The sequence below is a fragment of the Xenopus laevis genome, chromosome 9_10L (assembly GCF_017654675.1).
Source record: "Xenopus laevis strain J_2021 chromosome 9_10L, Xenopus_laevis_v10.1, whole genome shotgun sequence".
NCBI classification, from domain to species: domain Eukaryota; kingdom Metazoa; phylum Chordata; class Amphibia; order Anura; family Pipidae; genus Xenopus; species Xenopus laevis.
The window spans coordinates 9,511,133-9,535,791 of record NC_054387.1 but is presented as its reverse complement, the minus strand read 5'-3'; the positions used below and the strand labels follow the sequence as shown (position 1 = coordinate 9,535,791).

The 24,659-nt window shown below is 41.7% G+C and overlaps 1 protein-coding gene across 5 annotated transcripts in view; it reads right to left on the bottom strand.

Moving 5' to 3' along the window:
* The window catches only part of LOC108701773 (nuclear receptor coactivator 3-like), a 102,012-nt gene that overhangs the window by 7,133 nt on the left and 70,220 nt on the right, over positions 1 to 24,659 (bottom strand). For all 5 annotated transcript variants that reach the window (XM_041577114.1, XM_041577115.1, XM_041577118.1 and 2 more), the window contains 18 exons: positions 24,272 to 24,336; positions 20,036 to 20,143; positions 18,909 to 19,081; positions 16,664 to 16,764; positions 15,409 to 15,583; positions 15,095 to 15,283; positions 13,201 to 13,302; positions 11,710 to 11,850; positions 11,403 to 11,550; positions 9,849 to 10,231; positions 8,881 to 9,755; positions 8,443 to 8,578; positions 7,057 to 7,248; positions 6,651 to 6,884; positions 5,612 to 5,735; positions 4,840 to 5,011; positions 2,499 to 2,801; positions 1 to 12 (listed from right to left, as the gene is read on the bottom strand). The exon at positions 1 to 12 is cut by the window's left edge and continues 93 nt beyond it. In XM_041577114.1, the coding sequence (XP_041433048.1) occupies positions 1 to 12; positions 2,499 to 2,801; positions 4,840 to 5,011; positions 5,612 to 5,735; positions 6,651 to 6,884; positions 7,057 to 7,248; positions 8,443 to 8,578; positions 8,881 to 9,755; positions 9,849 to 10,231; positions 11,403 to 11,550; positions 11,710 to 11,850; positions 13,201 to 13,302; positions 15,095 to 15,283; positions 15,409 to 15,583; positions 16,664 to 16,764; positions 18,909 to 19,081; positions 20,036 to 20,124 (3,549 nt within the window). In that variant the 5' untranslated portion in view covers positions 20,125 to 20,143; positions 24,272 to 24,336. The remainder of the gene's footprint in view (positions 13 to 2,498; positions 2,802 to 4,839; positions 5,012 to 5,611; positions 5,736 to 6,650; positions 6,885 to 7,056; positions 7,249 to 8,442; positions 8,579 to 8,880; positions 9,756 to 9,848; positions 10,232 to 11,402; positions 11,551 to 11,709; positions 11,851 to 13,200; positions 13,303 to 15,094; positions 15,284 to 15,408; positions 15,584 to 16,663; positions 16,765 to 18,908; positions 19,082 to 20,035; positions 20,144 to 24,271; positions 24,337 to 24,659) is intronic.

Genomic DNA, 24,659 nt, shown 5'->3' with positions numbered 1-24,659 from the left:
TTGGTTCAGGAACTTCAGGAAAGAGAGAAGAAAGGGTTTATCTCCAATCACAGTACCTCATTATAAAGAATAAAAAAAACTGCTGCCTGCACCCACATGAGGTTATTTTGTAGTACAAGCTGGGAAGCTTCAAGTGACCCAGGATAGAAAGGCTCAATGGTTGCTATGGCCACTTATCCGAGCAACTGGGATATGGTTAAAATATCACAATGAAATTAAGTAGAAATGTGAATATTCTAAATGTATTTTACCCTTTTATTATATGGAATATTTGGCACCTGGGGTTTTCTGCATAAGGGGCAAGTGGTGTAACTAGAGGCTCATTGTAACTGAATGTGTCTCAGTGGGACCTGGATTTTACTATTGAGTGCTGTTCTCAGATCTACCAGGCAGCTGTTATCTTGTGTTAGGGAGCTGCTATCTGGTTACCTTCCCATTGTTTTTTTGTTTGGCTGCTGGAGGGGGAAGGGAGGGGGTGACATCACTCCAACTTGCAGTACAGCAGTAAAGAGTGACTGAAGTTTATCAGAGCACAAGTCACATGACTGAGGGCAGCTGGGAAACTGACAATATGTCTAGCCCCATGTCAGATTTCAGAATTGAATATAAAAAAATCTGTTTGCTCTTTTGAGAAATGGATTTCAGTGCAGAATTCTGCTGGAGCAGCACTATTAACTGATTTATTTTGACAATATCCCTTTAAGGCTACTACGTTACATACATTAACCAGTTGCCAGCAAAAAGAATGCGGTGTCTGCTGCCATTTTGTTCAAGTAACATAAAATGACTGATGTCAAATACTTTCTCGTACAACATATTACCAGAAGGCCCGTGGCTCCAAGAGCAGGGCATAAAAACATGCGACAATGTGTGAAATCGTGTTTGCTTCAGAATTCCGGAGACAGGATAAAGTGCAGGTATGGGATCCGTTATCCGGAAACCCGTTATCCAGAAAGCTATGAATTATGGAAAGGCTGTCTCCCGGAGACTCCATTATAATCAAATAATCCAAATGTTTAAAAATTGATTTAATTTTTTCTGTGTAAGGACAGAGACACTTGTGGCGATTAGTTGCCCGGCGACAAATCGGCTCTTCTTCGGGCGACTAATCTCCCTGAACTGCCTTTCCACCGGCTAGAATCTAAATCGCCCGCTGGATGGCAATTGGTGCGCTTCGTTTTCCAAAGTCGCCTCACGAGGAAAATTCGGGTGACTTTGGAAAACGAAATGCATCCTGCCGGCGATTTCGATTCTTGCCGGTGGGAAGGACAGATTAGTCGCCCGAAGAAGGGGTGATTTGTCGCCGGGTGACTAACTCTCCCTGAATCTCCTCATGTGTCGCTGCTCTTATAATAAAACAGTAGCTTGTACTTGATCCCAACTAATAAATAAATAAACCAGCCTATTGGGTTTATTTCATGTTTACGTGATTTTCTAGTCGACTGAAGGCATGAAGATCCAAATTACGGAAAGATCCGTTATCCGGAAAACCCCTGAGCATTCTGGATAAGAGGTCCCATACCTGTTTTTTTACTCTTAAAATTTAGCAGCCCTGCCCCCCATACATTTAAAAGTATAAAAAAAAGCAAATTCAGTTCTAGAACAAAAGCAAGACTCGGTCGTTGTGTAGAAATTCTGTGATTACATGGATCAATGTCTTGCTCTTGTCATTGAACTCCCAAAGCCAATTAATACAGAAGAACAATACCAAATGTTATCCTCAGCATTAGGTTTGGATGTCGAACTGCTGGAAAACAAAGGAGAAAGCTACAGGTACCAGAAGAAGAACAGTTTCAGGTAATACACAAACTAGGCGCTTTTCATTAAGTGCTGCTTCATAGGTGATGATGATGATGGTGAAGTGAAAGGACTGGCTTATTACTAGGGATGCGCCGAATCCAGGATTCAGCCTTTTTAAGCAGGATTCGGCCGAATCCTTCTGCCCGGCTGAACCGAATCCTAATTTGCATATGCAAATTAGGGACGGGAGGGAAATCTCGTGACTTTCTGTCAAAAAAACAAGGAAGTAAAAAAATATTTTCCCCTTCATATGCAAAATAGGATTCGGGTTCGGTATTAAGCCGAATCTTAAGCCGAAAGCTCCCATAGACTTAATTTTATCCAAATAATCCAAATCTTTCCAATTGATTTCCTTTTTCTGTGTAATAATAAAACAGTGGCTTGTACTTGATCCCAACGAAGATATAATGAATCCTTATTGGAAGCAAAACCAGCCTATTGGGTTTATTTAATATTTACATGATTTTTTAGTAGACTTAAGGTATGAAGATACAAATTACAGAAAGATCCGTTATCCAGAAAACCCCAGGTACTGAGCATTCTGGATAACAGATCCCATACCTGTACTACATAATAATTGAAAAAGGAGAAACAGAAAGCAGGTGGGATATACAAGCCAGCTCCCAGGTCCATGCAACAGGCTGCAGCACACTAAGTATTGTATATATATATATAGATCAGAGTATCAGAAGACTTACCTGCTGCCCCTGGAGCCTCTGCTGCAGTTGCATTCTCAGCTGTTTGGGTATGTTGGTTCGGGGTCTCATGAGGTTGGCCCGTGGGTGCATACCTTGCAGGGGGAAATTGCCTTGTTGCTGGTTCATCTGACCCATCACCGAATTATAGGGTGGGTGCTGCCCCTGCATGTTATTAAAGCCCCCAGCAGACATAGCTGTTCCCTGCCCTGCATAGGGCTGGCCATAAATGGGTGGCTTTTGATCGATCACGACTGGAGAGCCTTGACGCTGGTAAGAATCTGGCTGATGCTCCAGAGTTTGACCCTTGAAATAAATAAAAAAAATATCCCGTGAAGTCCCATGGAACTGGGCCTTTATTGCATAATATTGAGTTATGGTATCTCTTTGTACAGGCTATGAGCAAACTTAGGGGCTGTTCCTGCTGAATTCTGCTTAGTACAGGGGGAATACCTATGCTGCCATAGTTTTATGGTATCTCTCTGTATAGACTATGAGCAAACTTAGGGGCTGTTCCTGCTGAATTGTGCTTAGTACAGGGGAATACCTATGCTGCCATAGTTTTATGGGATCTCTCTGTACAGGCAATAAGCAAACTTAGGGGCTGTTCCTGCTGAATTGTGCTTAGTACAGGGGAATAATTATGCTGCCATTGTTTTATGGGATCTCTCTGTACAGATGAGCAAACTTAGGGGCTGTTCCTGCTGAATTGTGCTTAGTGCAGAGGAATACCTATGCTGCCATAGTTTTATGGTATCTCTCTGTATAGACTATGAGCAAACTTAGGGACTGTTCCTGCTGAATTGTGCTAAGTACAGGGGAATAGTTTTATGGTATCTCTCTGTACAGACTATGATCAAACTTAGGAACTGTTCGTGCTGAATTGTGGTTAGTACAGGGGAATACCTATGCTGCCATAGTTTTATGGGATCTCTCTGTACAGACTATGAGCAAACTTAGGGGCTGTTCCTGCTGAATTGTGCTAAGTAAAGGGGAATACCAATGCTGCCATAGTTTTATGGGATCTCCCTGTACAGACTATGAGCAAACTTAGGGGCTGTTCCTGCTGAATTGTGCTTAGTACAGGGAATACCTATGCTGCCATAGTTTTATGGGATCTCTCTGTACAGACTATGAGCAAACTTAGGGGCTGTTCCTGCTGAATTGTGCTTAGTACAGGGGAATACCTATGCTGCCATAGTTTTATGGGATCTCCCTGTACAGACTATGAGCAAACTTAGGGGCTGTTCCTGCTGAATTGTGCTTAGTACAGGGAATACCTATGCTGCCATAGTTTTATGGGATCTCTCTGTACAGACTATGAGCAAACTTAGGGGCTGTTCCTGCTGAATTGTGCTAAGTAAAGGGGAATACCAATGCTGCCATAGTTTTATGGGATCTCCCTGTACAGACTATGAGCAAACTTAGGGGCTGTTCCTGCTGAATTGTGCTTAGTACAGGGAATACCTATGCTGCCATAGTTTTATGGGATCTCTCTGTACAGACTATGAGCAAACTTAGGGGCTGTTCCTGCTGAATTGTGCTTAGTACAGGGGAATACCTATGCTGCCATAGTTTTATGGGATCTCCCTGTACAGACTATGAGCAAACTTAGGGGCTGTTCCTGCTGAATTGTGCTTAGTACAGGGAATACCTATGCTGCCATAGTTTTATGGGATCTCTCTGTACAGACTATGAGCAAACTTAGGGGCTGTTCCTGCTGAATTGTGCTTAGTACAGGGAATACCTATGCTGCCATAGTTTTATGGGATCTCCCTGTACAGACTATGAGCAAACTTAGGGGCTGTTCCTGCTGAATTGTGCTTAGTACAGGGAATACCTATGCTGCCATAGTTTTATGGGATCTCTCTGTACAGACTATGAGCAAACTTAGGGACTGTTCCTGCTGAATTGTGCTTAGTACAGGGGAATACCTATGCTGCCATAGTTTTATGGGATCTCCCTGTACAGACTATGAGCAAACTTAGGGGCTGTTCCTGCTGAATTGTGCTTAGTACAGGGGAATACCTATGCCGCCATAGTTTTATTGGATCTCTCTGTACAGACTATGAGCAAACTTAGGGGACTGTTCCTGCTGAATTGTGCTTAGTACAGGGGAATACCTATGCTGCCATAGTTTTATGGGATCTCTCTGTACAGACTATGAGCAAACTTTGGGGCTGTTCCTGCTGAATTGTGCTTAGTACAGGGGAATACCTATGCTGCCATAGTTTTATGGGATCTCTCTGTATAGACTATGAGCAAACAAGTGCAAGTTCCCATTTATTTATTTTTTTGCTCCAGTACCTCCCACAGGATCAGTGTAGTAGCAAGTCTCACATACCTGACTGACCAAGTCCGGAATTCCTAGAGCTCGATCTATTTCTTCGAGACCTGTGGCGTCCGTGTTACTGAGAAGGGTGTGCAACTGATCAAGGAGTGCGATTTCATCTGTCTGCCCTTCAACGGTCGAAGGAGGACATAAGAGGTCATCCAAAGAATTCCTTCCTAACTGCCTGAAATACGGAATGAAAAAAATAACATTTATGGTTTTGAAGTCCAATGAAAGTTGTAAATGGGGATACGGCATGTTGAGGCGTGCGCTACCCAGTTTAAAGGAGAATTCAACCCTAAACTTAAACACCTTCCCCCCTACACTACACAGACCCCCTCCCTCCTCCCCCAGTATCTGAGTTCACAGGCGCCATCTTCAGCCACTTCGGTAATCTTCGTAATGAGACTGGCGCTTCAGCAATTTACATGAGTTTCGGCACATTTGCATTAGTCCCGAAACAGAAATCTGCCCCAATTATGCATGCCTCACCATGCCGGTCTCATTCCGAAGATTTCCGAAGAAAAGAAGATGGCGCCCGTGAACTCCGATGCCTGAATCTGCACCGAGGGGTAAGTAAAACGTTACGGGAATTTGCCCGGGTAACACTTAGGCTGGGGGGAGGAGGGTCTATGTAGTGTAGGGGGTGGGGAAGGTGTTTAAGTTTAGGGTTGAATTCTCCTTTAAACTAGGTAGCGCACGCCTCAACATGCCGGAAGGGGTTTTTAAAGTTTAGGGTTGAATGTTACTACATACCCCATGCTATTATGTATGTCATTCCTACCTGCTCTGTACACCACCATGACCCTGGTCCATCATCATGCCATCTGGCCACGATCCAGGGGGATTTGAAGGGGCTTGTTGTCCATAAGGATTTGATCCCATGCCCATTGCCATGTCATTGGGCCCTAGCAAAAAAAAAAAAACATAAGCGTCAGGAACAGGTTGTTACTTTGCCTAAAGAGACTCCTACTCATAGCAAAAGTTACAAAGCAAATGGCAGGATTACTCTTTATCTAGAAGGCTAGCTTAGACTTACTGCTCTGCATTCAATAGATGCATGTGACGAATTTGGCAGAGCAAACAAATGCAATAAGCTATTAAAACGAGTAACCGCCTCTTCAGATCATACAGCGGTCTGATAGTCTCTAGAAAAACAGCCATACAATTATGCCCCCCATATGCTATTTGCAATAACTTTTACCCAACTAATCAAAATAAATCTATGGCTTGTGTTATTCAGTGCCGTGGTGGCACTACTGGGGGTGCAAAGGTGCGACTGCACCAGGGTCCGCATCCCTTGTGGCCCACCGGCAGTTTTTGGTTTTTTTTTGCGAATCTGCTTCGATCTCGGCTGCATAGCCCAGCTGCATAGCCAGTACCTGGGCGCCCGGTAATTCCGTTACTGGTGTTATTTCTTAAGCTACACAGGGCAAACAGGGTGATGTTACTATATGCTTGGCCCTTGTGAGGTAGATAATTAGATTACCAGTATACAAACTCTTCTCTTTACCACTTTGTTGTGACTTTTTTGTTAAACAGGAGACAATCAAGCAGGGGTGCACTGGTGCTGTAATTTTCTACCTTGCAAGGTCCCATAGAGTAACTTTTGTTTGCCCTGTTTGCAGAAAAAAAATGTCCATGGTTTCCTAATTCTTTTAGCTACAGGCAAAAACTATGTTAAGCATAAACTTTTTAAGTAACGGTCTGGTCAAACTTGAGCAATCCTGCCCCTCTGGGCTGATCTGACTTCAGAATCTCAATTGCCTAGTAATATGGCTTTGCAGAGCCAATAGGCTAGAGTATCCTCAAGATAAACATACTCATTGGAAGCATCTGCTGCTGCATCACTGGTCTGCTCCCAGGAATACTGTTAGATCTGGCTGGAAGTCCCGGCATATTCCCACCCATCGCAGGCCTTGACATCGCTGTGTTGTAATCGGGCCCGGGTCGGCCCACGGTTCCCACATTAGGAGGCTCCAACCTATTGACTGCAGAGTTCTGCATAGCCCAGTCCCCACCTGGATGTTGGTTCATACTCCTGTTAGGTCCACTTCCTGCACAAGAAAGCACATCATGAATAGGAAATATATCAATATATGTCATAAGGTCTTAAGAAGGGATAGCAGGCAGCCCTACAGCTCCTGTAAGCCAATGGGGCCTTTTGATTTTTATTTTATTGTCTTAGAGTTTAGGAGAAAGAGAACCCCAGTGTGAGGGAAAACATACCCATCATAACACCAAAATTGTCTTGTCCATCCATCATTCTTGGGCTTCCTATCATGCCTTGCTTTGGTACCATTGGAAAACTGTTAATATTTCGCACTGGAGGGGTGGAGCTTCCTGGCATTGTGCTGTCTAGCGACATTGCCCGATTAAATGGCGGCCGGCTCCCTTGCACACTATCAGGACTCCTCATGCCTGCGAAGGGACGACATGATAATTTGTACAAAATGTTATTTATAGAGCGCCAACACATTCATCCAGTGACTGGTCATTGGTCCCAAAAACCATTCAAAAATGCATTGTTTTAGCATGAATGAAGCCAATCTGGTAATCACCGCTAGAGCTAGGAAGCAAAGCAGAAGACATGGCGGTCACCAAACCTGCTGCACTACTATGAACTGTATTACCAGATGATGGGAAGTAAGATTGTATGTATATATATATATATATATATATATATATATATATATATATATATATATATATATATATATATATATATATATATATATATATATATATATATATATATATATATATATATATATATATATATTACTTGTCCTTTAAGAAAGTGTTATATGAAGACTTTTTGAGCTCACTTTTGGTCCTGTGCCCTCACTAACTCATAAAGAGGTTATATAGTGAATAAAGTACCCCCTATTGTAAAATATAAGGATATTATAAGTCACCGAGGAGTTCCATGACCATATAAATTAAAGCAGGAGGCCCGAAGGCTTTTATACAGGTCATGGAACTCCGATGTAACTGCTAATATCCTCATATTTTCCAACAGGGGGTACTTTATTTATTATAATACACAATGCTGATGACATCACTAGTCACCGTTTATATGGATAAAATTTACAAGATATTCATGGCTTTTGTGTATTATATATATATATATATATATATATATATACTGTATATATATATATATATACACACACACACACATCTATCGATCGATCGATCGATAGATAGATCAATTTCCTTGTCCTTAAAGGACAAGACATTTTGAGTTCACTATTTTGGTTCTGGTGCCCTCACTTACTCATAACGAGGTTATAAAATCACTGTTTGTATATCCAAGAACATCTAGGGAAATATATTATTGTTCATGGAAAATTTCTCCCTAATCCACTGGGCTTCTAAGCACACCCTAAATGGCCCTTGGGCTGTTCCCCTTCATTCACCAAGGCTCACCTAGGGAGGCCACCCTTGCTTTATGGCACCTATGTTACAAGCATTAAAGTAGGGTTTTTGGATTTTTCATTTAGGTCATAACATAAACACTAAGTCAGGATCATGAACAGTCTCTAAAAAGATATTACTTGTAAATCTGTGAGGTCTGCAAAAATTAAAGTCCCAAAAAAAACGAATTCCTACCCAATGTTGGGCTGCCCTGGAATACAGGCTGCTTGGGCCCAAGGTCACTTGCTCTGGAACTCATTGAATTGGAATAGAAGTCAGAACCAGCCAGATCCCCCAGGATAGCATCCAAATTATCCAAATCTCCCGGAACCTGGAAACAAAGCATGAATGCGGTGTGTCATTCAACTGTATGAGGCAGAACCAGCAGATATTGCTGATTTATACAAAAACAATTCGGTGGCTGAGATTTATCTGCTTGTTTGTAAGTAGCATTGGCAGCCATTTGTGATCTGAATGGGGTTTATTTCAGCCAAAACAGCTTTGAAAACATTCCGGCTCTGTTCGTAAGGCTCAATATAAACTCGTCTGCCTTTAATCCATGCCAGGTAAGCTGTAACTAGAACTTGTGCAAATTCACTAGTAATTTAAATACAGCCAATAACCGCATCTTACCTCTTCTGCAGGCTCTGTCTTTATCTTGACCTCTTTATCCTGACTTGAAGTCGGGACACTGGAACTACTGCACGGGCCCATTTTATTGTCCATATGTTCCACTTTGGGTTTAATGTCCTTGGACAGCGCGTCCTTCCAGTCGTCTTTGTCCAACAAATGCCTCAGAAGTGCATTGTTTTCCTTCTTCTTTGGGCTCAGCTGCTCTCGTTTCACCGTTGCTTCTGTGCAAGGTGCAGAGCTCCCAGTTTCCTGGAAAACGTCCTTTCCGGTGGCTTCTGCCGTGATCTTTGCTACTTCGGCGGGAGAATTGCCATTCTGCAGCAACTTATGGAGAATGCGGTGTTTCTCTTGAAGGATGGACCCATGCAAGTTGGACGTAGAGCTCACGCCGGTGGAAGTGGATGAGGACACTCCAGATGGACTTGTTACATTGGTGGATGAATCTTTGCAGTCCATAGAAGAACCAGACATTAGACTTTGACCCCGTTCTTCTGATGAACCTGTGAGAAGCTGGAGGAGCTTCTTATGCCCTTTACTTTCAGCTTGTGATCGCTGACTGTCCGACCCTTCAAGTACGTTCTCTTTAATGTCTTTATCACCAAGGTGCTCTCTACCGCTTGACTGGCACACAGAGCTTTCCACTTGTCCTTGTTCACAGTACAAGCCACTGGGGCTCTTGCAATCCTGGTTGCCAATTTTACCCTGCTGGGGCAAGTTCATATTGGTATTGTTCTCTACTTTTTGGCCGGGAGAAGACAACGATGACAGGAGTGAACTCCCCACTCCTTCGCTTATGGCGTGGAGAGCACTTAGCGAGCTGCTGGAGAAGCTTCCTCCCCCTGCATTTCCTGACGATCCCATTGGAGAGTTCATACCTGCAAGTTACACGAAATGACATTACTGCTACATTATGCGTGGGATTTCCACTTGCACCTAGCACATCAGCTACAATAATGTAAAAGACATACCTGGAACAGGAGAAAACTGATTGGATGCCATCTTGGGACTAGCCCGGTTTCTGGGTGACACCATAAGGTTGGGTTGGTTAGAATTCATGCCCGGACTGCCATGTGGTGGGCTATTCATGTTAAGGCCATAATTACTATTGTTCGGATACGGAGACTGCTGGACACCTGGAGCTTGATTGACAGGTGCCATGTTGCCTGGGGACTTGTATCTCATGCCCGGCATTTGTGTCATGCTATTGGGGTCCCCCATGCCATAGTTCCTGTTCTGCTGCTGCATGGCCTGAGCCTGCATTGAATTCATTGTATTGGGAGGGTTGGGGTTCACCGGTGGACGAATACCTTGTGCCATTGGGTTGGGATTAGGTCGGTAGCCATTCTGTTCTCTGAGTAACAATAATCAATAACGTGTGTGGGGTCAAAGAGGAATCAAGAATGAAGATCAATCATTGTATCAGCAGTATTTATTGATGCAACGATCATCATTTCAGTAAAGAAAAGGGCACGGCCAGAGTGCCAGATACTTTAAATAAGCCTAACAGATGTAAAATATAGTTATCTAGCAGGCTATGAGATATTATGGTTTACATTACCGACATTCTGCCATAAGCACCATATGTATAAATCACAAAAATATGCTTTAATGCCAGTTACAATTAAAGGAGAAGGAAAGCTACAGAGGCATTTTATTGCCAATAGATTAGCTGCAATAGTGCAAGCTAGAATGCTATTAACATGGTGTGACATCACTTCCTGCTTGAGTCTCTCCCTGCTTTGGGCTCAGATTACAGCAGAGAAGGGAGGGGGTGGGAAGAGGAGCAAACTGAGCATGCTCTTGCCCAGGGCAATGAGGTTTAAGATGAAGGCAGGAAGTCTGATACAGAAGCCCATGTGTACACAATAGAAGGAAAGAAATGTGGTGTTTCTTTTGACAGGGGACTCAGAGCAGCACTACTTTAGGGGTTTACTGGTATATTTAGATGGACCTTTCTGATAAGGCTTACTTAGTTTTAACCTTTCCTCCAGGGCTAGGGCTTGAGCATGCTCAGTTTGTTCCTCCCTCCTCCCCTCCCTGCTGTAATCTGAGCCCAGAGTTATGAATGAGCAGGGAGAGACTCGGCCAGAAAGTGATGTCACACCAAGCTAATATGGCAGCTGCTATCCTAAACAAACAGAGCTTCTAGAGCTGTTTACTCAGGTATGGTAAAGCATTCTGCTGAATAAATATAGTGTTATAGCTTGCACTATTGTGGATAATCTATTGGCAATAAACTGCTTCAAAAGCTTTCCTTCTCCTTTAATAGCAACGGCACACCAGGAGATTAGTCGCCTGTAAACGCAGGAGACAAATCTCCTGCAAATGCTTTCCTCGTGGCAACTAAACAAGCTGCTTTTCATTTTCCCCCCAAAGTCGAGGCCATTGCTCTAATAGGTTCCTATTTTAAAACAGAAGTAAAATAAATAAAAGGGAGACTAAGGATACGTATCCCATCTTCCTAGCTTCTCCTGGCTGAGCTAATTCCAAGCTGTAAATCACAGTCCCCTCTCTTCACTCACCTTTGCAAGAAGTGTGTGGAGACAAAGCCGTGTGGATCATTGGTAACAGGATTCCGGAAGAGCTTACTTTTTGTCTGAGCAGTCACCATGGTGCCATCTGCCAGCGAGAACCTATACAGAGGCGTTTCAGAATGCCCATGGACATAAGCTGAATGGAGGGAGGCAATAGGATTATTACATGGGACAACCCAGAAACAAAGAGCCCAAAGAGCCCATATTTTTGCACCAAAGGGAACTGTACAAAGTTACATAAATTCGTTTCATGTAGGACATGTAGTGCTGGGGACCTTTCCAGCAAATAACTTGCCTTCTTGGTAATGCCGTTTGTATGTCCATGGCTGCCCATCGCTGTGACAGAGGAACCTCTGAATACATCTTCGGATGGTGTCCTCAAAGCCTGGTCTCATGGAGGATCGCAGGGAGTTGGCGTCTATGTTCACCACCTTGCCTGTAACAAAGACCAATGGATACATGATGATGTAGAGACAAGGCTTAGATACAAGGTTAAAGAATGTAGTGTTTCATGAGCTCTCCTATAACGAGAACATTCCACAATAACAAGACTTAATAGGAAATGGCCTACAAAATGTTCTTTCTTAAAGGCGTTGTTCACCTTTAAATTAATTTTTAGTATGATGTAGAGAGGGATGTTCTGAGACAATTTGCAGTTGATTTTCATTTATCATTGTTTGTGGTTTTTGAGTTATTTAGCAGCTCTCTAGTTTGAAATGTCCGCAATCTGGTTGCTAGGGTCCAAATTACCCTCTTATTTGAATAAGAGGCTGGAATATCAATAGCAGAGGGCCTCAATAGAAAGAGGATTAATAAAAAGTAGCAATAACCATAATGTGTAGCCTTACAGAGCATATGATTTATAGATGGGGTCAGTGACCCCCATTTGAAAGCTAGAAAAAGAGTCAGAAGAGGAAGGTAAATAATTAAAAACGTATAAAAAAAAAAAAAAAAAAAAATGAAGACCGACTAAAGGTTGCTTAGAACTGGCCATACTAAAAGTAGCGATGCACCGAATCCAGGATTCGGTTTGGGATTCTGCATTTTTCAGTAGGATTCGGATTCGGCCGAATCCTTCTGTCTGGCCGAACCTAATCCGAATTTGCATATGCAAATTAGGGGCAGGGAGGGAATTCGCATGACTTTTTGTCACAAAACAAGGAAGTAAAAAATGTATCCCCCTTCTCAACACTAATTTGCATATGCAAATTAGGATTCGTTTCAGTATTCGCCGTATATTTGTGATGGGTTTGGCCGAATCAAAATAGTGGATTCAGTGCATTCCTAACTAAAAGGTAACCCCTTAAATGCCAACAGGATGATAAAGAATGCATCATTCCCATTTTACATGACAACATGTTACTCACATCAGCCCATTTACAGCACTAACTATCCAGTCACAAATAATATGGCGGCCGGCAATGCCAAAATCCCCTGCACAATTTACATTTAAATTTAAGGGGCATAAATTGTGCCATCGTCCAATTCAAAGGTAAAGTTTAAAACAAAAAACAACTATTTCTTTTAGTCACACTGCTACCTATTAAATCTCTCCTTGTGACAAGGATAATACTTAAAAGGTTCTTTTACAAAGCTGATAAACACACTGACCTTTATTCTACAAAAAAAAAAAAATGTATTATGTATGTATTGTGCAATAAGGAAAGCCTTACACAAACATATTGTGGCCTCCTATAATGGGCTAAAAACAATAACATTGCTTAATCTAAAGTTTACCCACAAGATGGTGCAGCGGAGTAAGTGATTATTATTCATATTATCTTACCTGTCAGATCATGCCTCGTGATGAAGCTTTCGGGATTGGTCGAGAAGACTCTCTCTGCAGTTGTGATGCGCCTGGCCACACAGATCATACAGGACTGAAGGTCTAAAGAAGGGTTAAACAGGAAGCCATTGTTTTTATATGTATAAAAAAAAAAAAGGAACAACGCAGCACTTACGATAGTGAGGATTCTGGATAGTGTGTTCTAATTAGGGACGCACCGAATCCAGGATTTGGTTCGGGATTCGGCCTTTTCAGCAGCATTCGGATTCGGCCAAATCCTTCTGCCTGGCCAAACCGAATCTTAATTTCCATATGCAAATTAGGGACGGGGACATTTTGTCACAAAACAAGTAAAAAATGTTTTTCCTTCCCACCCCTAATTTGCATATTCTAATTAGGATTCGGTTTGGTATTCGGATGAGTCTTTCTCGAAGGATTCAGGGGTTCGGCCGAATCCAAAAGAGTGGATTCGGTGCATCCCTAGTTCAAATGTGTGGGGCTTAATTTATTAATACAGGACAAATGTTTATCCAGTAACCTATGGCAATCCCACACATCTCACCAAGCTTAAAAAGATCGGAGTGGTTGCTATGGGTCTCTACCCAGATGTAAATTTGCTCGATGTTGGTAAGTGCCACTGAGCCCTGGGCATACTGTGCCCCATCCTAGGGTTTAAAGGAACAGTTCAGTGTAAAAATATAAACTGGGTAAATAGATAGGCTGTGCAAAATAAAAGATATTTCTAATATAGTTAGTTAGCTAAAAATGTAATGTATAAAGACTGGAGTGACTGGATGTCTAACATAATAGCCAGAACACTACTTCCTGCTTTTCAGCTCTCTAACTCTGAGTTAGTCAGAGACTTGAAGGGGGCCACACGGGACATTCAGATGTTTAGTGAGTTTGCAATTGATCCTCAGCATTCAGCTCAGATTCAAAAGCAACATCAAGTCACTGATTGGTTACTGCCTGGTAACCAATCAGCGGAAAGCAAGAGAGCTGAAAAGCAGGAAGTAGTGTTCTGGCTATTATGTTACACATCCAGTCACTCCAGCCTTTATACATTACATTTTTGACTAACTAACTATATTAGAAACATTTTTTATTTTGCACAGCCTATCTATTTAGCCAGTCTTTATTTTTACACTGAACAATTCCTTTAAAGGGATACTGTCATGGGAAAACGTGTTTTTTTTCAAAACACATCAGTTAATAGTGCTCCCCCAGCAGACTTTTCTGCACTGAAATTCAATTCTCAAAAGAGCAAACAGATTTTTTTTATATTTAATTTTGAAATCTGACATGGGGCTAGACATATTTTCAGTTTCCCAGCTGCCCAGTCATGTGACTTGTGCCTGCACTTTAGGATGGAACTGCTTTCTGGCAGGCTGTTATTTCTCCTACTCAATGTAACTGGATGTGTCTCAGTGGGACCTGGATTTTACTATTGAGTGCTGTTCTTAGATCTACCAGGCAGCTGTTATCTTGTGTTAGGGAGCTGCCATCTGGTTACCTTCCCATTGTTCTGTTTTTAGGCTGCTGGTGGGAAAGGGAGGGGGATTATATCACTCCAATTTGCAGTACGGCAGTAAAGAGTGACTGAAGTTTATCAGAGCACAAGTCACATGACTGTAGGCAGCTGGGAAACTGACAAAATGTCTAGCCCCATGTCAGATTTAAAAATTAAATATAAAAAGATCTGTTTGCTCTTTTGAGAAATAGATTTAGTGCAGAAGTCTGCTGAAGCAGCACTATTAACTGACGTGTTTTGGAAAAAAAAACATGTTTTCCCATGACAGTATCCCTTTAAGTATATAGAAAAACGGATATTTAATACAGTGCCAGCCGCAGCTTTTGCATTTTTCACATATAATCTCATTACAATCATCCTCACCTTCTCCCTCCTCGATCATCGCCCGGGGCTGAGATAAGGCAAAGCACTGCATGGTCTCGTATCTGTGACGCGTGTCTAGGCTGCCGCTTCCATCCTCCATGTGATCATGAGAAGTCTTGACCAGCATGCGGCAGTTGAACGTGTGGCTCTTCTGTCGAGGGGTTTCGCTAGACCAGGGGACGCCGTTAACTTTCCAAAGAAAAGTTGAAAAATAGTCTTAGGTTTCTCATTCAACAGCACTACACAAATGACATTGTTAGTTATTTGGGGATACAGTTACAGCCTTGTTACTGTAAAAAAAAAAAACAGCCTACCAGTAGATTTGGGAAGGTTCTTGAGGAAATCTTTCCGGTCCTCTTCGTGCAGAATGCTGTAGACACTGGTGTTAACCAGATCCTCTTGTTTGTATTGTAAGTACTGGGTGACATTTTCAGACACAAATACAATGCTGCCCTCCCGATTCACCACAAACAGGAAGCCGTCCAGTGCCTAAGCACAACAAATATATATATATTTTTATATACAGGTATGGGATCCATTATCTGGAAAGCCATTATCCAGAAAGATCCGAATTACAGGATGGCCGTCTCCCATAGACTCGATTTTATCGAAATAATAATAATAATTTTTTAAAGGACACATATAGGATAAATGAAAAAACCCTAATTTTGTAGGGAATTATAAGTAATATATGGTGTTGCTTTTACATGGTGCCCCTTTATTGGAGCTCCCTATAGCTGTTCTCTGGTCCCTGTTTCAAATGAGGGGTGGGCGTGTCCTAACGGTCCCTGCCAGAAGCACAGTAGGAGGGGGACAGCCAATCACAGCCCTGCAGTCACACAAGCACAGACGGGCTTCAGTTCCCTATCAGGTCCTGCTAGCTGCTGATTGGTTCCTGTCCTACAGTGCAGTGAGCTGAGAGCCTGGGAATTCAGGGAGCAGGAAGTGGAAGAGAAGGGAGGGATTATTAGGGTTTTTGTAGAAATATTCAATAAATCAGCCTGAAACACTACCTTTTAGAGCACAATTCTTCAAAATCTAAATGAGTATAATGCACTGGTATATTCTTATTTTTTACACAAAAAATTATTTCCTTTTTCTCTCTTATAATAAAGCTGTACCTTGTATATGATCCAAACTAAGATATAATTAATCCTTATTGGAAGCAAAACCAGCCTAAAGATTTTCAGGTATGAAGATCCAAATTACAGAAAGACCAGAATACCCCAGGTCACGAGCATTCTGTAAAACAGGTCTCACACATGTATATATATTTTTTTCTCGGATGACAAATGGACAAATTGAATGGATATTTGATAGGTACTGAAATTGGATGGGAAGTTTAGACTTATCAAGCATGCTGGGACAGAATATGGGGTTATGGGTAGGTCCGTGCAGGTGGTTATTTTAGCAGCATGTTTCATGCAAATATCAAAGTGCCCTAAAGCTTTGGGGATCACGGCAATGCACAGCAACTTTGATACTGCAGAACTTTAACATCGAGCAAGGATGAGCCAAAACTGGTTGTTGCTGCCATTACTCAGATGATCCAAAATAAGCTCAGCTCACCTGCAATAACAGTGGCCCGAGAGAATCCTTATCAATCACCCCCTGCCCTGTGGAGGACACGTCAGCTTTCTGCACATCATCGTCATTAGAAGAGGCTTTTCCTGCAAAAGGAACATCAAAATATTATATCTAGTGAATAAAGTACCCACTCTTGTCAAATATATAGTAAATAAAGTACCCCCTCTTAGTTACCGATGAGTTTCATGACCATATAAAACACGAGGCTAAAGGTCATGGAACTCCAAGGCGACTTCTAATATCCTCATATTTTCTATTATAATATTTATTATAATACACAAGTTTCAGTGAGTCATGTGACAAATGACATCACTACTCACCGTTTAGAAGGATATAATTTACAGGATAATGGCTTTTGTGTATTATAAGGATATTATAAGTTCCATGACCATCCAAGTGTTTTTATAAAGGTCATTGGACTCTGAGGCGACTTCTAATATCCTCATATTTTGCAACAGGGGGTATTTTATTATAATACACAAGTTTCAGTGAGTCATGTGACAAAAATGACATCACTACTCACCGTTTATAACTGATGACATCAGAACTCACCATTTATAAGGATATCATTTAAAAGATATTTAAGTCTTTTGTGTATTAGGATATTATAAGTTACAGAGGAGTTCTATGACCATCCGAGTGTTTTTATACAAGTCATGGAACTCCGAGGTAACTTCTAATATCCTCATATTTGGCAACAGGGGGTACTTTATTTATCATAATACACAAGTTTCAGCGAGCCATGTGTCCAAAATGACATCACTAAGCTCCGATTATAAACGATGACATCACTAAGCACCGTTTATAAGGATATAATTTACAGGAAATTCACGGCTTGTGTTATTATACAGTTGTTAGTTACAGTTCTCATTAGACAATTGATACTTTTGGTGGAGGAATTGAAGGGAACATGCTCAATGTACAGGACTGTACCTACAGACGCTCAGCACGGTATCAGTTGAATCACATGTAACTGAAGGGCATGCAAGTGTCAATAAATAACCCGCCTACTCCTCTTGGTAGAAAATTGCAATTTGAATTTAAAAAAAAAAAAAAAAGTTGCAAATCATTGCACTTCTGATATTTACTAAAGGTGGCCATACACTACAAGATCCGCTTCATTTGGTGAGGTCGAAAATGAGCAGATCTTTCTTCGATATGCCCACCAATGCCAGGGCGATATCGGCCTAATCTGATCATTCGGCCCTAGGGCCAAACGAACAGATTACAACGATGGCAATGGGCACCAACGGGACAAGGACTGCATCAACTAGCCGATGTGGCCCTCAATCGCAAGGCAAAATCAAACCTGCCTGATCGATATCTGCCCAATTTTTTGCAGAGATATCGACTGGGGAGGGTCATCGGAACACCCCATACATGGGCAGATAAGATGCCTGATCAGTCTAAAGGACCAATGTCGGCAGCTTAAATCTGCCTGTGTATTGCCACCTTTAAAGGAGAACTAAAGCCTAACTAAAGAAGTAGCTAGAAATGTTGTACATTATGTTTTGTGCTTCTGTACCAGCCCAAGGCAACCACAGCCCTTTAGCAGTAAAGATCTGTGTCTCCAAAGATGCCCCAGTAGCTCCCCATCTTCTTTTCTGCTGATTCACTGCACATGCTGCTGTCACTTACTGAGCTTAGGGACCCACTCACAATATACAGTACACATAGAATAGAAATGTCACAATATAAGGCTGATTAGCAATTAATACAGATAATTACTACATGGCAGCACAGAAACCAGTGCAATTAGCATCAGAATTGAATAATCAGCAAACCTGTAGCATCAGCTTATATTACAGCCAGGGAAGCTCATTTTCTGATGGATAATTAGTGACGAGCCCTAAGCTTAGCTTCTCAACCGCCAATCAGAGCCCACTGAGCATGTGAGTGTCACAGACACTTTCCAAGATGGTGACCCCCTGTGACAAGTTTGAAGTCCTGGATCATTGCTGCTATTGACAAGCTGAAACTTTAGCCTCGTGCAATAAGTTCACTATATAAAATAGGACATTTTTAGCCATATTCACTTTAAGGGTTTAGTTCTCCTTTAATGGCATTCCTGCTTTTTTGCTGGATTTCATGGAGGAGAAAAGCCTTTTTTTTTTTTACTTTGAACTTAAAATTAACAACCCCCTGACTTCTCTTGTCCAGGACAGACCAAAGATGCCTTTTTGCTTTACACATCGAAACACAAACGAAGAAGAGAAATATTATTTACCTTGCTCTTTAATCTGACGGATCTGCCTGACCGTCTCCTTTAAGATCGCGCATTTGTCAGGTTTGACATTGAAATTGTCTATGTCGCTAAGATTGGCTGAAATGAGCTCAGCCAACTCCTCTATGTATTTGCTCTCCTGCTCACGCCTCCTCTTCTCACCAGTACAGGTCAGCCTATTTAAGAGAGAAAAGCCTTTACTGCATATGATTATAGATTATATTATATCTTATATTGCATATATAAGAAAATGTACACAGCAGCTTGTTTATATAAACTATAGTAGTACTTATCTGTTATCTACTGTGTATCCTGTGCTTGAATGGCTGCCCCCATGGCTACACAGCAGCTTGTTTATATAAACTATAGTAGTACTTATCGGTTATCTACTGTGTATCCTGTGCTTGAATGGCTGCCCCCATGGCTACACAGCAGCTTGTTTATATAAACTATAGTAGTACTTATCTGATATCTACTGTGTATCCTGTGCTTGAATGGCTGCCCCCATGGCTACACAGCAGCTTGTTTATATAAACTATAGTAGTACTTATCTGTTATCTACTGTGTATCCTGTGCTTGAATGGCTGCCCCCATGGCTACACAGCAGCTTGTTTATATAAACTATAGTAGTACTTATCTGTTATCTACTGTGTATCCTGTGCTTGAATGGCTGCCCCCATGGCTACACAGCAGCTTGTTTATATAAACTATAGTAGTACTTATCTGTTATCTACTGTGTATCCTGTGCTTGAATGGCTGCCCCATGGCTACACAGCAGCTTGTTTATATAAACTATAGTAGTACTTATCTGTTATCTACTGTGTATCCTGTGCTTGAATGGCTGCCCCCATGGCTACACAGCAGCTTGTTTATATAAACTATAGTAGAGTTTCTGAAGCAAATGCACCAGTTTTACCAGTGCAGGGAAACACTACATTATTTATTCATTACTTAAAAACACTTTAATTTCTTGATGCCACTGTTCTTTTAACCAACTCTATGTATAATTATACAGGCAGCAAAAACCCCGTAAGCTTCTGTACTAGTGATGGCAAGAATAATATAGGTAGAATAATATTGGAGCCATTGTATTTAGCAGATTGCTCCCTACTCCATGCTATGCCTCTTACCCAGGCCCGGGGGTATCGCAGGAAGACGGCTTGCGCTTTCTTGTTTCCGACGCCAGCGGATCCAAGGAGTTTTCCCCTAATCCACTCATCGTGAAGACACATCAGCAGCTGGAACACAAACAGAGAAGCAGATGAAGGCACATTCAGACCATTTAGAGCATTTACATTCCGTTTATATATATATTATTAGGCCTCTGTAAGACTCGTCTGCTGCATCTCCACTAGATGGCACTACTATGCCAATGACAAAACAGGGTTCCTGTAATTACTCTTGCGCTTACAAACACACTTGAGGTTCTCCCAAAGGGTGAGCAAAGGGAGTATTCAAGATCTTCTGCAGCAACAGCCTTGCTCGTTAATAAAACCAGATTTATCGGAGACAAAGATGCAGCCTGTAAATACGGTGTGTGTTGCTGGTTAGGAGTTATACTGCTAATTAAAGGGACGCGAGCTTTACAGTACGTATTTGTGCCTGAAAGCGGAGAATGACACGGTTAATCAAGTGTAACATTGCAAAGTGGCATTGCTTGAATTCTGGTTTTGTTTTAGCCCCGTTTTCTTTTGACACAGGGACTTTATTTTCAGCTGCTCCTGTCATTATCTCCTTCCTTCCTGTCATGTGATCCTAGCTGGCGGTAAAACCAACATATTGCAAAGTTGGCTGGAGTTTCCTCCAGAGGTAACAACTTTGTGATAGGTTGGTTTAACTGCTGCCAATTTTAGACGAATTTCGGGAGATTTGTGGTTTGTAGTCGTAAATAATCATGGGCGACAAATCTCTCTGTCAGGCACTGCCCTAAGGGTCAGGGCACACAGACAAATTCAGGGAGATTAGTCGCCCACCGACAAATCCTCTTCTTCGGGGGCGACTAATCTCCCCGAACTGCCTTCCACTGGCTAAAAGCGGTGATCGCTTTTTTCCGAAGTCGCCTCAGGAGGAAACTTTGGGTGACTTCGGAAACCGAATCGCTCCTAGTGCCTTCCCGCTGGCGATTTTCATTCTAGACGGCAGTTTGGGGAGATTAGTTGCCCCGAAGAAGAGGAGATTTGTTGCCGGGTGACTAATCTCCCTGAATCTGCCTGTGTGCCCTGACCCTTAAGCTAATATGCAGCCAGGAGGGCTCCATTCAGTAGCAGATAACAGTGAATCTGTTACAATACCATGTCTGTTGTATATAGGGTTTCCATCTTTCACTGGACGTAACTCTGGGCGGGGAAATTATGTAATGGGGGCGGACCGATTGCGTGGTGGGGCAGTCCGGTGGCGTTAAGGGTGGGGCTATGACTTGGCGACCGGTGATTAGTCAATCACCACGTCAATTTCTGGGAATCTTGCCTGGTTTTCCTAATTTGGAAAACCGGGCAGGCAGTTTTGACTTGGACAACCCTTCAAAAAAAAAAAAAAAAAGGTTTTTCATCCACAGCTCGCTACACCCCTACAGGATATATACAGGGCTGTTGCTGTCGATAAACATTTTTCTTGCAGGTGCGGCATAAACAGCCGTTTTAACGTAAATAAAACGTGCTTTCACATAATGATGCTACCGGCCCTTTAAGAATGAAGCCCCTACAGGTCCAAGTCCAATTCATTTGCTGACAAGGAGCTGCCGCACTATTAGATCCCTTATAATCAAAAGACACAGGGGACCAAACTGATCTGAAAAATGAGATCAATCTCCTTATGTAATAAAAGGAACAACGCGTAGGAACCAATAAGATGCTTGCTTGTAAAACAGGTAACCAATAAACGGCAGCTGGCGATTGGCAGATACAGGTGACTAACCTTACCTTAGGAACTGGTTCGCCGATTGGTTGTGGACCCCAAATTCCTAAATCCATTAGGCCAGGAATTATCAAAGCTGCAGCTTGCAAAAAACTACAAATCCCAGAATGCCTCTCATGCACAAGGGGCTGGGGTGGTGATATTATTATATATAATACAGGTATAGGATCCCTTATCCGGAAACCCGATATCCAGAAAGCTCCGAATTACGGAATGGCTGTCTCCCATAGACTCCATTTTATCCAAATTTTTAAAAATGATTTCCTTTTTCTCTATAATAATAAAACAGTATCTTGTACTTGATCCCAACTAATCCTTATTGGAAGCAAAACCAGCCTATTGGCTTTATTTAATGTTTAAATTAATTTCTAGTAGACTCAAGGCATGAAGACCCAAATTACAGTTAGATCCGTTATCCAGAAAACCCCAGGTCCCGAGCATTCTGGATAACAGGTCCCATACCTGGATATAGGAAAGTGCAGCAGATTAAACACCTCTGTATCAATAATCCATTGGGAGCTGATGAGTAAAAGAGGAGCAAGCTGAAGGTGCTGCTTCTTGAATAAAAGAGGGACACAGTGGATTTGGATAGAGCAGCCTGCATTCTCTTGCAAACAGATTTAAACAAATAAGAAGTAGGATCTGAAGTGGAGCACAGGCTTAAAGTACATAGGTATATACGGATCCAGGATGTGCTTACGGGCACTGCACTGTCACAGCATAACTACTGCTAATGAGCCGATCACTGTATATCACACCATGGGTTATATATCCAAAAATCACGCTCATTTCCCATGCCATTGTCTGGTTGCTAAGGGGAGCGTCCATAACAACTAGCTAACAGCTGGAACAAGGACAATTGAACTGTAAAAAATAAATGGTAATGAGACTTCAAGGATGAAAGTATGTACAGATTTGGGACCAGTTATACAGCATGCTCAGGATCTGCGATTTTCCAGATAACAGATTTTTTTTCTGTAATTTGGATCTTCATACCTTAAGTCTACTAGAAAATCATATAAAATTAAATAAAGCCAATAGGCTGGTTTTGCTTCCAATAAGGATTAATTATATCTTAGTTGGGATCAAGTACAAGAGACTCTTTATTATTACACATAAAAAGGGAATCATTTTTTAAAACTTTTAATTATTTGATTATAATGGAGTCTATGGGACATCAACTTTCTGTAATTCGGAGCTTTCTGGATAAACAGACTTCCGGGATAAGGGATTTTTCTGTAATTTGGATCTCCATACCTTGAGTCTACTAGAAAATCATGTAAACAATAAATAAAGCCAATAGGCTGGTTTTGCCTCCAATAAGGATTCATTATATCTTAGTTGGGATCAAGTACAAGCTACTGTTTTAATTATTACACAGAAAAAGGAAATCATTTAAAAAACATTTTTTGAATTATTTGATTATAATGGAGTCTATGGGACATAGTTTCTGAAACCGGTTCTGCAAACACTGTACTGTTTTATATTTAACAAATGTAACATATGTGACCATAACATAATAAATGCTGGAATATGAACTCTTTGCAGCTTTCAAATGAGGGGGCACTGACCCCATCTAAAAAAATAAATGCTCTATCAGGCTAAACATGTATTATTACAATTTTTTCTAAGCAGGGCCTCGCCTGTTCATATTCCGGTCTCGTATTCAAATCAATGCATGGTTGCTGGGGTAATTTGGAACCTAGCAACCAGATGGCTATCAGATGGAGTAATATTCCAGTCCTGAACAACTGCGCATGCGCTGAAAGCCACATGCTAGGAAATTTTTGTGACATTTTTCTTGACTTTCGGGAGTTTCTTGACGTTTCGGGCATATGCGCAGTTGTTCGGGACCGGAATATTACTCCAACTGCGCATGCGCCTCGAAAGCGATGGTCTGCTTCCAAAGTTTAACAAAAAAAGGATGGCAGCTGTGAACTCCCGAGGACAGAATTTGCACTGAGGGGTAAGTAAAAAGTTAGGGGCATTTGCCCCGGGTACCAGGTAGGCTGGGGGGGAGGAGGGTCTACGTAGGGTAGGGGGAGTTAGGGTTTTTTTTAAATTACGGGTTGAGTTCCTTAAAACCGTGATAATTTATAAAAGATAATAATAAAGATAAACCTGTTTTACTGGACATTTATGGAAAAACAAAGGGGAAGTAATAGTCTCGTAAAGCGACTATTGCCTTGTTAAAGGGCCTTGTTAAAGGGCAATTTAGCCAATCGTATAAAGCTGCTCACAAACACACAGCTAAAAATGGAGCAAAGTCGCCAGCCCACGTGTCTCCGGCTAGATTATAGCAGGATGTGGCCAATATAAACGGCCTTGATTTACACTTCTCAAACAAAACACTGAAATGTGAAAACAAAAAATCAGTTATGATTAACTTTCTCGCCAGATTTACGAGTCCTCCTCATGCTTATTGTGTAAATAGACTCGAGACTGGGTCTTACCTGGACTCCACGAGGCTGAAAGCTAAACAATCGGCAGGTACATGGGCCTTTCAGTTGACATCGTTCTGTAAAATAAAAACAGTGTTGTGTACAGTTAGAAAGCATTGCTAGTAAAATACAGCTGACAAATATAAAAGGTGGGGATGAACTATAAAATAGGCTCATTTGGAATGGGTGCATGGGGTGTAAGCACCCAATAAGCAATTCCTGTACATTTTTAAACATACGATCAGATTCAAAGCGTCTCACAAGACCCCCAGTAGGATCAACTATCCTTTATCTGAAAAGCGTATTTACAGCACTGCTGCCTAGAGTTGTCCTTGAGTAGATTTAACTGGCAGAAAGAATATATATATATTATATATATATATATATATATATATATATA